At 46.6% G+C, this 13,537-nt stretch overlaps 2 protein-coding genes across 3 annotated transcripts in view; both read right to left on the bottom strand.

The window, feature by feature from the left end:
* Nucleotides 1–1,151: 1,151 nt before the first annotated feature.
* Nucleotides 1,152–3,714, bottom strand: LOC107384418 (dynein light chain Tctex-type 5-B). The gene is made up of 5 exons (XM_015957692.3): nucleotides 3,490–3,714; nucleotides 3,072–3,220; nucleotides 2,600–2,691; nucleotides 1,552–1,676; nucleotides 1,152–1,465 (listed from the first exon to the last, which is right to left on the bottom strand). Exons 2-5 carry the CDS (start codon nucleotides 3,113–3,115, stop codon nucleotides 1,262–1,264), a joined length of 465 nt encoding a protein of 154 aa, XP_015813178.1. The 5' UTR covers nucleotides 3,116–3,220; nucleotides 3,490–3,714; the 3' UTR covers nucleotides 1,152–1,261.
* A 123-nt stretch (nucleotides 3,715–3,837) lies between these two features.
* sgip1b (SH3GL interacting endocytic adaptor 1b) overlaps nucleotides 3,838–13,537 on the bottom strand; it is a 33,496-nt gene continuing 23,796 nt past the window's right edge. For both annotated transcript variants that reach the window (XM_070541782.1, XM_070541783.1), the window contains 3 exons: nucleotides 12,346–12,410; nucleotides 7,546–7,710; nucleotides 3,838–7,458 (listed from right to left, as the gene is read on the bottom strand). In XM_070541782.1, coding sequence (XP_070397883.1) covers nucleotides 7,436–7,458; nucleotides 7,546–7,710; nucleotides 12,346–12,410 — 253 coding nt within the window. In that variant the 3' untranslated portion in view covers nucleotides 3,838–7,435. The remainder of the gene's footprint in view (nucleotides 7,459–7,545; nucleotides 7,711–12,345; nucleotides 12,411–13,537) is intronic.

Here is a 13,537-nt window from a genome sequence, read left to right as displayed (position 1 = left end):
AAATGAATGTGCTAATTTTTGGTTAGAATTCATTAAAACACCTTTAGTTACATTAATGCCTTTATTTATGATCATTATCCATTATTATTTATGACAGATAGATAGATAGATAGATAGATAGATAGATAGATAGATAGATAGATAGATAGATAGATGGATGGATGGATGGATGGATGGATGGATGGATGGATGGATGGATGGATGGATGGATGGATGGATGGATGGATGGATGGATGGATGGATAGATAGATAGATAGATAGATAGATAGATAGATGGATGGATGGATGGATGGATGGATGGATGGATGGATGGATGGATGGATGGATGGATGGATGGATGGATGGATGGATGGATGGATGGATGGATGGATAGATAGATAGATAGATAGATAGATAGATAGATAGATAGATAGATAGATAGATAGATAGATAGATAGATAGATAGATAGATAGATAGGCTATCTCAAACAATCCATTAGCAAAGTCTTTGCTAAATTCACAGCAAATAAAACCCTGTATTTCAGACATTAACAAGCACTTCTTACTACGAAAATGTTGCTTATCGGTCATCTGTACGATGCGCTAGATTCCCACGCACATCCCAAATGACCACATCAACATCCACAATAAGATAGCACCAAGCATTAGCTCCAGAATGACCGGAGGAAGTCTGAAGTAGAGACTCTCCATTTTAAGGTCAGCTGGGACGGAGGTTTCCAGAGAATGAGCATCATGAATTCGTTACTCCTCCTCAATGTGCAGTCACGCACAGGATGCCACGCTCAAGCTCTGTGGTCGTCGGGCTCTTCTGCGGGCCCCGGTGTACACATGTGGAGGGCCCAGGTGGAGAAGACAGATGGAAGAGAAGGGGACTTCTCCAGAAGGTAAATGCAACTGATTGATTCTTCATTTTAATGTTATCAGCACAAATCTTAACTCAATCACTTCTGCTTTGCAAACATTTTCTTGGCAGTCAGCAGAGACCTGGACCTCCTCAGGAGAGACGTGACAGTGAGGGACCAGAACTTAGCTCTGATTACAACCTGCTGTCAGACCTTGCCATGCTCTGTTAGGAGCAAACACCATAAATGTTTTAAGACTGTCTAAAGAGGGTGTCTTCCATGTCGGCAAACATAAACCGACCATACAAATGATTCTCAATTTTTGTTTAATGACTTTAAAACAAAGATCTACAAATAAAGAAGAACAGAATTACAAAAAACGATTTCTTTCTTCTCATCAGTGCCTTCATGTCCATGAATCACTCATGGTACACGGCGTAGATGCTTCCAACAGCCAGCAGAGAGCTGTTCCTGAAGGAGTGAGATGTGAAGGTGTCGGTGGTTGCATCCCACAGGCAGCGGCTGCTGATCTGCATCCCCTGATCTTTGGGCTGGCTGATGTAAACCAGGACTACTATTTTAAATCTGGGGATCCTGAGTTCTTTCACTCGTTCTTTTATCACCTGCAAGAGAGAAGAAGAGAAGAAGGGCCGTGGCTAAAGCAGAGGCCCAGAGGCATTTAGAGAAGGTTGTGCTGGTTTTTACGTACAGTGCACATAGTCAGTGACAGCTCTGCAGCTCGCTGAGCTTCGTATTTCTCTTCTAGGAGGTAGCTGGTGAGAACATCTTCCAGTATGAGAGTGGCAGCACGAACACCGAATCGTGTATAAGGTTCTGTTCCAACAATGAGATCATTTTAAGATAAAAACAACAAAAAGGTCTTACCATTCATAATGAGGTCAACATTTTGCATCTTTGTGTCTGTAGTTGCCAAACCCAGCATCTCACCTCCTGATAGACTCCTTCTAGTCACCTGACTTTTTGTTTCTAATGTTTTAATTTTTAATCATTTCATACAAATGATATCAACCTGAGTCAGAAATGTGCCGTTTTAAAGTTTTCAAAATACGGGAAAATATGAGTTTTGACATCAAAATCCAGCTGCGCAGTGGCGCAGTGGTTAGAGCTGTTCCCTTGCAGCAAGAAGGTCCTGGGTTCGATTCCCGGCCTGGGATCTTTCTGCATGGAGTTTGCATGTTCTCCCTGTGCATGCGTGGGTTCTCTCCGGGTTCTCCGGCTTCCTCCCACAGTCCAAAAACATGACTGTTAGGTTGATTGGTCTGTCTAAATTGTCCCTAGGTGTGTGTGAGTGTGTGCATGATTGTTTGTCCTGTGTGTCTCTGTGTTGCCCTGCAATGGACTGGCTCTCTGTCCAGGGTGTACCCCGCCTGATTGCCCGTTGACTGCTGGAGATAGGCACCAGCCCCCCCCCCCCCCCCCCGACCCTGCGTGGACAAAGCGGGTTCAGAAAATGGATGGATGGACATCAAAATCCGTATTTGACAGATGAGTGATTATTTTGTGTTTTATTATCGCACCTATGGTCCATGCCAGTAGGTGGCAATGTTTTAGTAATAAGTTTTAATCTTTTTTTTTTTTTTTACTGTAAACTGCTAAAAACCTGTATTTTATGTGTATGTTGGAATCCTACTAAACCAAAATATCTAAAGGAAAGGATCAACCTCAAACCAAGTTCAATCAAATTATTTACATGCAACGCTGATGTTGATGATGTTGTTCGGCAGAACGTTTCTCACCCAGCTGGTAGGTGTTCTCCAGTGATACAAATCTGGCAAAAGCATCTTCGGTGCACACCGACTCAGCCATGCCTGATGAGGCACTGACAAAACTGAAAGACAAGATCAGGCTGAAGGAAACACCAGGAGACAAGAATGCAAATGCACCATAAGCATGACGGGGCTCCACATGAATCAGACCACCTGTTGATGACTTTCAGATATTCAGCTACAGTTTGCTGAGTGCTGCAGTCATTCACAACAGAGACCCTGCATCCCATAAAGCAGGTCAGTCCGTGTTTTTCTGTTCAGTCCAAACCTGTAGAACCTACTCATGGCTTCATAGGTTTAAAGCTCAATGTTTGTTTTTACACTGATGAATTCCTACTAATCCCTGGTGGAATGAAAAGCACACATCAAACAAAAGCTTGAGTCTCAGGCAGGCAGACAGATGATAGACAGACAGATGAGATAGATAGATAGATATGCTCACTCCTTAGTCTTGGTAGTTTCTTTTATTCTGGTTGTTCCGAGCATTTCAGCAGGCAGCTTCACGACCTTCTTCTCTTTTAAGTCCAGTTTTCTCTGAGTGGACCAGACGTCCTGCTTCCTTCTGTTCCTGCTGACCACGCCTGTAGCCTGCTAATGTTTACAGAGCAAGTGCGTCCCACTAAACGGAGCTGGCTCAAAAACGTGTCAGATTATGCTTACCTAATTATGATTTCCTAGATTTACTGACGTCTAGCAAACTGTGAAAAGTTATATGGCGTAAACAACAGTTTAGCCAGCAGATGAGTTAAACAAACCTAACTCATAAACACTTTAATTACTTAAGCAACAAACTAGCTATAGAACAGAAACTACCACATCATTTATTCACAATATTAAACCCGTTTTAATGTGATTTTTACCGGTTTTCAAGACTCGAAGAGCAAAGCCGGAGTTAACGCGGTTGTTGTTGTCATAGCAACACGAGCAGTGGTGGGTGAGTCGGGTTTCGTGCGGAGAAGCATTCTCGCGAGATTTGGTATGAGCTGGGCTGGACTTCGCACAGGATCGATCAAAATAACACTACAAAACGAGTTTGTCCTGATGGACTGAACAAACAAACAAATACATTTTAAGGAGAGAAAGTAGTATGAAAATCGTTTTTGCCCCGAGGTAACAACACCTGGGGTCATTTGTTGTTCTCTTTTGGCAAGTAGTTCACGGATAAACATCTCTATAAACCCACGATGGAAACAAACAAGAGGCACACCTGACATTTCCTCCTTTTATTACCAAGTCAAACAGATATTACATTATATAGACTTTTTTCACATTTTTAGTTTCAAAAGCTTTTTGGATGAGAAATGAACATGAGATGTTTGCATATTCTGATTCTAATGCAGTGAAACGTTGCAGCCGCAAAGTTATGACCGGAAGTAAACCTACAGGGAAATTAAAGTGCGTTTCAAAATAAGGCGAAAATAAGGAACAAAGAAAATAAAGTCTATCTGGCCCAAAACCTTCTAAGTGTGATGGACAAACACGTGTAAACATATAAGTGGCTTGAATGGGATGCTTTCATCCAGCAAGATTGATGGGTTTTGTGAGCCAGAAAACACAGGACGTCAAACACCAATGACAATGCATGGAACACCTACAGGTGTTATGCCAGATTTGTTGTTAGAGGGGTTATGAAGGTGCACCAACAGTGGAGGCCCCTGTGAAACCAAAAAGGTCTCCAGTCAACTCAAAACGCACTTAAAACAACAACACACTCACCATGACATTGTGTTAATGAGACAGGCAATGGACCAACTCCTTCATGCTGCACCGGTTTGAGACATTTCTCTGAAAACGTTGAGTTGAACTAAATGCATTGTGAGTGTTGACATCAACAAACCAAGAGACAATCACAGACACTTCCATATCTGAAACATAGTTTTTATATGTACACCTTTTTACATTTAGGTTTTTAAATATTGCTGTCAGAAAATAATGAAATATTTATTTAAAATGGCAAAAATGATAACAAAACAAGAAAGGACTTGAATAGTGCAGTCCTCACAATGGAGACTTTTCATTACTTTGAACGTCTGCAACAGTCCTTCTCAAGACCTTTATTGTCCAAACTTTTAAGCAGCATCAAAGGCCATCAGTCCTCTAGGGACCTAAACGTCCTTCTCATGGCACTCACTCATCTGACTGCACGTAGAGGGCCTTTCACATTTATATAACTAGACTGATTATCCAGACAGTTCCAGTGTAAATAGCAGCTTCAGCAATTCTCCTTATTCTCCTCCCTAAAACACAACTAAGGCCCTTATGATACGAGATCTTAATGCTTTAACTCGTTTTGTACTTGGTAAATCTGCTTTAACTTATTTACTACCTGTGGCTGTACGCTGACATGACTAATTCATGTGGAATGCTGTGAGTAGTGGACGAATTAAAGGCTACACGGGTTAGCATGGCATTTTTTTATGCACATGGCTGTGGCAAAGTATTTGGCCCCTAACAGAATTTAGTCTCAAATGTTTGAGATCAGCAAACACATTTTCCCTAAAGAACGAAGATGAACCGAGTAAATACGCATTTTAGTTTTCAGATGATTTCATTTGTTAAGGAAAAGGTAAGTCATGGATTAACAGACGTGATCACTACCAGACCTCTAGAACAAAGAAATCACTGTCGGACAACATCAAGTAGGCTACAAGATCTCAAAAAGCAGCACATCAAGCCTCGTTCTGAAGAGACTCGAGAACAAAAGAACCCAGGACATCTAAAGCGCGGCAGGCCTTATCTGGTTCAGGTTAAGGTCAGAGGTCATATAAGTCTCGTCTCAAATTTACTAATTAACATCCTAATAATCACAAAGACACCTGGGTAAATATTCTGAGGAACATTCTGGAAGGTGTGCGTCCCGTTCCATCTGGGATCAAACCAACACTAAAACATGGTGGTGGCAGTGTGATGGTCTGGGGCTCGGCTGCTTCAGGACCTGGATCACCTGCTCTGACTGATGGAACCATGACCTCTGCTCTCTAGCAGAACATTCTGAAGGAGAACATGTGACCTTTCGACCCTAATGACCACGTTTCCTTGTGTCAACACAAGTGCAGTGGTCTCTAGAACGAACCAATGCCTTTTGAGTTGATCTCTGCGGAAAGGCAGCTCTGGTGCTCCAGTTTTAGGAAGCAGAAGTTTGCCAGATCAGAGTTTAGCAGTTGCAGGTTTTGGGAGTCTTATTTATTGGTATTCTGACGTCTGGCCTCTGATTGGCTAACAGCAACACGACTCTCTCACTGACTCTGCAACGTTGACGTTCTATCTCTAAAAATAAGACAAGCCTGAAGGAGTTCTGCTGTGTGGTGCAGTAGCTATTGTTGACAGCCTCTACCCGTCGAGACGCGCTCTACAATTAAAAACCAAGTGTATTACAGCTAGTTAGCAGGTTTAGGGATCACTTACGTTAACACACAGAACCAGGTTGGTTTGGATGGTTTGGTTCCTGTAATAAATGAAATCATCGATTAAAAACAATGCCTCAGGTTATCTTTCTTAGAAATTTGTTTTGCCGAACAGAAACGCTCAAATGTGACAAAAAGGCAAAAATAGAAAAAAATTGCAAGGGCACAATTACTTTTTCTCAGCTCTAAATGAGCATCAAATTAAACTTTTGCAGAGAAATGATCCAGTCACCTACTCTAACATTTTCACACCTTAATTTAAGATCCTGGTAGAAATAGTTTAGACCTTTACGAGTCACAGGAGGTCCAAAAACATGAAAACTAACGTTTTAGGAGATTATTTAATGCTGTTAGAAAAATGGTGTTCTGCAGATCTACGGAAATAAGAGCTAGCAAACTAACACGTTGACTGAACGGAGATATGGGCCATTCCCACCTGTACCGGGTCGACCCGGGCCGGGTAGCGTAGGTTGTTTACATATCTGGGTGGCCTGGTATTTTTCCGGGCCAACCAAGGCTCATTCTCAGCCCTCTTCTCGAGGGGGTCTGCTTCAGGCCGACCAGGGCCAACACACCCACTGCTGACAGCAAATTCACACCTTCCATTAGAGCAAGCCTCTGATTGGTGGGTAGAATCAGCCCACATGGGCTTAAGACAAGGATGTGTGGAATCAACCGAGCCAGGCTGGGGCCGACTGGGGCTACCCGGCCCGGGCCGACCCGGTACAGATGGGAATGGCCCATTAGTTACTCAAACATCACTTTCTTGGAGTTTTTTTCCTCATAAACTTTGTGACAGAAAATGATTGTGACTCATTAAAGGAGCCCAAACCCCCAGATATTTGTTAAATTCACCTCAGGATTGAAAGTGCTGAGTTTTGCAGGTTTGAAGCGACACGTTGGATTTTCCTCACAGGACTGATGATGCTGTGACAGTTTCAGGGCTTCCGATTGGATGATAAATCTAACTGGAGGTGGCAGTGTAAATCAGATCTCATCACGATGACCATTTCCCAGTTTTCACCTGTTTTAGCCTCTACAGAGCAGTCGTCATGGCAACTGGTTAAACTAAACGAGCTCCTCTGAATAAGGCTGGATCACTATGTGAAATCCACAATTAGTTTTACAGTCAACAAGAACAAAGACGGGAGGCTTCCCTTTATCTGACTCCACATGAAGTCTTCCAAGTACACAAACAATGATTTGTATTGACTTGCATAAACTCCACAGAGCTGAGCTGACTCTTAAACCAAGCATCCTCTCTGTGAGCCATAAACTCTTTAACCATTCATTCTAATGGTGCTACAGAGAAATTCTAGGGTGCACTAAAGATGGGCTGGATCCACAGTCTTCACAGTCGAAAGCCAACGATTTCCTCAGCTGTGTCTGCAGACAGAGTCCACTAATTATCTGCCAAATATTTTCCTGTAAAACACAGTGAGACATGTCACAGTGGAGACGTCCAGCTGTCTGTCTGTCAGCTCGTTCAGATTACTGAAGTAAACATCTGACCTGCAGCAAATCTCTTTTTCACCAACGATAGCCGGTAGCCGATTCCGACCAGCTGGATGTCACACCCTGACAGCGTGCTTCCCTCGCTGCTGAACTGGACCGCCAGCTGGGAGGGTCGGCAGGAACCGTTTTCCATCTGGAACCGGCCCAGAAGAGCCCCCACGCCTGCAGTGATGACATGTAATGAAGTACCTGCACTGTATTTGTACATTACTTTGGAAATTTTCTTGAGTCCTATTTTTTAATTTTATTCTCTACCTGGTCTGTAACAACCGCTCCACTTTATTTTCTAAAAAGTTTCAAAAGTTAAAGTACTTTCATTTAGGAACACACCTCTACACACAAGGCATATTTAAATGTTAGTTTTACTATTAAGTACATTTGAAAATGCATACTTTAAAGGGACTTTACGGAGTTTTGAATTTTTGTGCTCGCGATTGCCCCCTCAGGCCAAAAGCGTAACAGCAGCTTCAATAGTAGGCTCGTGCACGAGGCGCGCATGCTGTACGTGCACGCTCCTTAACAAAAATAACAGCTGAGACAGTCCCTTGTGTGTGTGTGTGTGTTTGTGTGTGTGTGGCCCGGAGGACAGAGGACAGGAGAACACGCAGCTAATTAATTAAATACTTTGGTTCTGTACCTTTCTCTTCCTCCTTGAACCATCACCTTATCGTGGTGGAGGAGTTTGAGTGCCCTAATGATACTAGGAGCTATGTTGTCTGGGGCACTTTGTACCCCTGGTAGGGTCTCCCATGACAAATTGGTCTTAGGTGAAAGGTGAGACAAAGAACGGTTCACAGGATCTTTCATGGACTTTAAAACGAAGAGTTGGAGTACCCGGCCCGGAGGGTTACCGGGGTCCCCACCTGGAGCCAGGCCTGGGGTTGGGGGCCGTGAGCGAGCGCCTGGTGGCCGGGCTTTCGCCCATGGGGCCTGGCCGGGCCCAGCCCGAACCGGATACATGGGCTCATCCAACTGTGGACCCACCACTCGCAGGAGGAACATGAAAGGTCCGGTGCAATGTGGATCGGGTGGCAGACCAAGGCGGGAGCCTTGGCGGTCCGATCCCCGGACAAGAAAACTGGTTTTTGGGATATGGAACATCACCTCGCTGGTGGGGAAGAAGCCGGAGCTTGTGGCAGAGGTTGAGCGGTACTGGCTAGATATAGTCAGACTCACCTCGACACATAGCATTGGCTCTGGAACCCAAGTTCTTGAGAGGGGTTGGACACTCTCCTTTGATGGAGTTGCTCCGGGTGAGAGGCGGAGGGCTGGGGTTGGCTTTTTGTTAGCCCCAAGACTCTCTGCCTGTGTGTTGGAGTTGACCCCGGGGGACGAGAGGGTAGCTTCCCTGCGCCTTCGGGTCAGGGAACGGGTCCTGACTGTTGTTTGTGCTTATGGGCCAAATATCAGTTCAGAGTACCCACCCTTTTTGGAGTCCCTGGGACGAGTGCTAGATAGTGCTCCATCAGGGGACTCTATTGTCCTGTTGGGGGACTTCAATGCTCATGTGGGCAATGACAGCATGACCTGGAGGGGTGTGATTGGGAGGAACGGCCCGCCTGATCTGAACTCGAGTGGTGTTTCGACTTTGTAGTCGTATCATCTGACCTGCGGCCGTATGTTTTGGATACCTGAGTGAAGAGAGGAGCGGAGCTGTCAACTGATTACCACCTCGTGGTGAGTTGGATCAGATGGCAGGGGAAGATGCCGTGTAGACCTGGCAGACCCAAACGCATAGTGAGGTCTGCTGGGAACGCCTGGCAGAAGAACCTGTTAAGACGGTCTTCAACTCTCACCTCCGGCAGAGCTTTGACCGCGTCCCGAGAGCAGTGGGGGACATTGACTCCGAGTGGGCCTTGTTCCACTCTGCAATTGTTGAGGCGGCTGTTGCTAGCTGTGGTTGCAAGGTGGCCGGTGCCAGTCGTGGTGGCAACCCCCGTACCCGCTGGTGGACACCAGAGGTTCGGGGAGCCGTCAGGCTGAAGAAGGAGGCCTACAGGGTGTGGCTGGTCTGTGGGTCTCCGGAGGCAGCAGACAGGTACCGGATAGCCAAGCGGGGTGCAGCAGTGGCAGTTGCCAAGGCAAAATCTCAGGCGTGGGAGGAGTTTGGCGAGGCCATGGAGAAAGACTATCGATCGGCTCCAAAGAGGTTCTGGCAAACTGTCCGGCGCCTCAGGAGAGGAAGACAGCAACTCGTTCACATTGTTTACAGTGGGGATGGGGAGCTGCTGACGTCAACTGGGGCTATAGTTGGATGGTGGAAGGAATAATTTGACGAGCTCCTCAATCCCACCTATGCGCATTCCGAGGAGGAACCAGAGCTGGGAGACCTGGGGATGGACTGTCCAATCTCTGGGGCAGAAGTTGCTGAGGTAGTCAAACAACTACACAGCGGCGGAGCCCCGGGGGGGGATAAGGTTCGTCCTGGGTATCTCAAGGCTATGGATGTTGTAGGGCTGTCATGGTTGACACGTCTCTGCAACATTGCGTGGTCATCGGGGGCAGTTCCTGTGGAGTGGCAGACCGGGGTGGTGGCCCCCATCTTTAAGAAGGGTGACCTGAGAGTGTGTTCCAACTATAGGGGGATTACACTCCTCAGCCTCCCTGGAAAGGTCTACTCCAAGGTACTGGAGAGGAGGGTCAGATCGATAGTTGAATCTCAGATTGAGCAGGAGCAATGTGGTTTTCGTCCTGGCCGTGGAACTGTGGACCAGCTCTATACCCTTGCAAGGGTGATGGAGGGGGCATGGGAGTTTGCCCAACCAATCCACATGTGTTTTGTGGATTTGGAGAAGGCTTATGACCGTGTCCCCAGGGGCACCCTGTGGGGGACGCTCCAGGAGTATGGGGTGGGTGGCTTTCTGTTGAGGGCCATTCAGTCCCTTTACCAGAGGAGCGTGAGTTTGGTCCGCATAGCCAGTAGTAAGTCGGACCTGTTCCCGGTGAGGGTTGGAATCTGCCAGGGCTGCCCCTTGTCAACGGTTCTGTTCATTACCTTTATGGACAGAATTTCTAGGCGCAGCCGTGGTGTGGAGTGTGTCGAGTTTGGTGGCAGGAGAATTTCGTCTCTGCTTTTTGCGGATGATGTGGTCCTCCTAGCTTCATCCAGCTCTGACCTTCAGCTCTTGCTGGGTAGGTTCGCAGCCGAGTGTGAAGCGGCTGGGATGAGGATCAGCACCTCCAAATCTGAGACCATGGTTCTCGACCGGAAAAGGGTGGCTTGCCAACTCTGGGTCAGGGGAGAGGTCCTACCTCAAGTGGAGGAGTTTAAGTATCTTGGGGTCTTGTTCACGAGTGCGGGTAGGAGGGATCGGGAGATCGACAGGCGGATTGGTTCGGCGTCTGCAGTGATGCGGACGCTGATCTGATCTGTCGTGGTGAAGAGGAAGCTGAGCCAGAAAGCCAGGCTCTCGATTTACCGGTCGATCAACATCCCAATCCTCACCTATGGTCATGAGCTTTGGGTAATGACCGAAAGAACGAGATCGCGAATACAAGCAGCCGAAGTGAGTTTCCTCCGTAGGGTGGCCGGGCTCAGCCTTAGAGATAGGGTGAGGAGCTCGGACATTCGGGAGGGACTCGGGAGTAGAACCGTTGCTCCTCCGGATCGAAAGGAGCCAGTTGAGGTGGTTTGGGCATCTGGTCAGGATGCCTCCTGGACGCCTCCCCGGGGAGGTGTTTCGGGCATGTCCTGCTGGCAGGAGGCCCCCGGGTTGACCCAGGACCCGTTGGAGAGGTTACATCTCCAATCTGGTCCGGGAACGCCTTGGGGTCCTGCCGGAGGAGCTGGTGGAGAAGGCAGGGAGAGGACGGTCTGGAGCTCCCTAGTTGGGATGCTGCCACCGCGACCTGGACCCGGATAAGCGGAGGAAGACGACGACCTTTCTCTTCAGCACAGCCGACAAAGGTTTATGATGGGTCAGTCCTCCTGCATGCTCAGATCATTCCCTTCCCTGGCTTGAAAAATTTTTCCAAAATGAAAGTTGAACCCACATCTTTTTTATCTGTGAATTCAATGCCGTTCGGCGAGTCTCAAATAAAAATTTGGGCGTCTTACTGCAAAAAAATATACCGTTAATGTAAAAAAGAAACTCTAAATAAATTGCGTTCATATCCAGAATCGAACCCAGGTCTTCTGCACAAGAGTTCGACGTCTTATTAGGTGAGCTAAAGCGTCAGTGACGTCCTTTGTATCTGTAACATTTATATCCTTGATGACAGCTGAAACAACGTTCAAAGAACGGTTCGGAGTGAAAATGGCTATTTTGTTGCTAATTTGCAGGAAATATCTAGAAGAAAGTTCTACAGAAAGTAGCTTAGGGTCCTCAGAAATGTAGCTAGCTTTGTCACTAGGCGTTAGGAACAGCGACAAAGTGGCACTGCCTCTCTCTCTGCTGCTAAAGCTACGGATAGCAAATGCTACGGGCTACGCCTGAGCGTGAACGCGCATGAAGCAGCCTGCTCGACCAGAGCATCTCTCTTTTTCTGTGATTTTACAGAAAAACAGGCAATCACAGTAAAAATGCCAGGGCTCATTCTACAGGACCAGGGCATTGCAGGAGAATGTATGAAGAAGACATTTATTATTTCTATACATGTTTTGGCTGTCAAACTTCCATAATGCCCCTTTAATACTTTTACCGAAAATGTCTTAGATTCTTCTACTTTTACTTTAGTAACTATGTCTGTGCTTTTATTTGATAAAAAAAAACAACAAATTATTACCATATTTCACCACCGATCATGTTTGAGTTTGAATAAAATAACTGTAACAAATCAGATGATGATGGAACGCACCTCCGTTGTCTGATCTGTGGGACAGGCTTGGGATTTTCCACTGGATTGTCTGCTGCTCCAGATTCCTTTATGAGAAAATAATTCAAATCTAAGTGATGAATGATTCTGCCAGGAAATGTTTACACATAAAATTTCCACACTTTTGGATGTCCTGATGCATCATAAGACCTATAACCCTCAAAAACAGAATAATGATGTACCGGGTAGATCTTTACTAAACAGTCATGAGAAACAGAAGCTAATTAGAAGTTTGGCTCTTCAGAAGTTAATAACACTGATCGGACCTTTACCAGGTTACACAATTATTCAGATTTAATCTCAAGAGCTAAAAAGCACAAAGGTTATTCCAATATACATTTTTTGTTTCACAAAATGACTCCCTGGGCTGGCACCTACCGTGGTGGAGGGGTTTGAGTGTCCCAACTATCCTAGGAGCTAAGTTGTCTGAGGCGTTATGCCTTTAGTAGGGTCACCCATGGCAAACAGGTTCTAGGTGAGGAACCAGACAAAGAGCAGCCCAAAGATCCCTTATGATGATAAATATACATGGAAACAGTGTTCCCTCACCCAGACAAGGGTCACCGGGGACCCCCCTCTGGAGCCAGGCCTGGAGGTGGGGCATGTCGGGGAGTGCCTGGTGGCCAGGCTTTTACCCATGGAGCCTGGCCGGGTACAGCCCAAAAAGGAAACATGGCTCCCTCTTCCCACAGACTCACCACTCATGGGAGGGGCCAAAGGGGTCGAGTGCAGTGTGTGGCAGGTGGTAGCCGAAGGCGGGGACCTTGGCGGTCTGATCCTCGGCTACAGAAGCTGGCTCTTGGCATGTGGAAAGTCACCTCTCTGGTGGGGAAGGAGCCTGAGTTGGTGTGTGAGGTTGGGAGGTTCTGACTAGATTTAGTCGGACTCACCTCAACGCATGACTCTGGCTCTGGAACCAGTTTCCTCGAGAGGAGCTGGACACTCTACCACTCTGGAGTTCCTCCCACTGAGAGGCTCCAAGCAGTGGTGGGCATACTAGTTGCCCCCCATCTTGGTGCCTGTACGTTGGGGTTTATCCTGGTGAATCAGAGGGTAGCCTCCCTCCGCCTACATGTGGGGGGATGGGTCCTTACTGCGGCTTGTGCTTAGTGCCAAACTACAATTCAGACTACCCACCAATTTTGGAGACCTTGGAGAGGGTGCTGGAAAGCGC

This window comes from Nothobranchius furzeri, chromosome 11 (assembly GCF_043380555.1).
Source record: "Nothobranchius furzeri strain GRZ-AD chromosome 11, NfurGRZ-RIMD1, whole genome shotgun sequence".
Lineage (NCBI taxonomy): Eukaryota > Metazoa > Chordata > Actinopteri > Cyprinodontiformes > Nothobranchiidae > Nothobranchius > Nothobranchius furzeri.
This window is presented reverse-complemented; position numbering and strand designations above follow the sequence as displayed.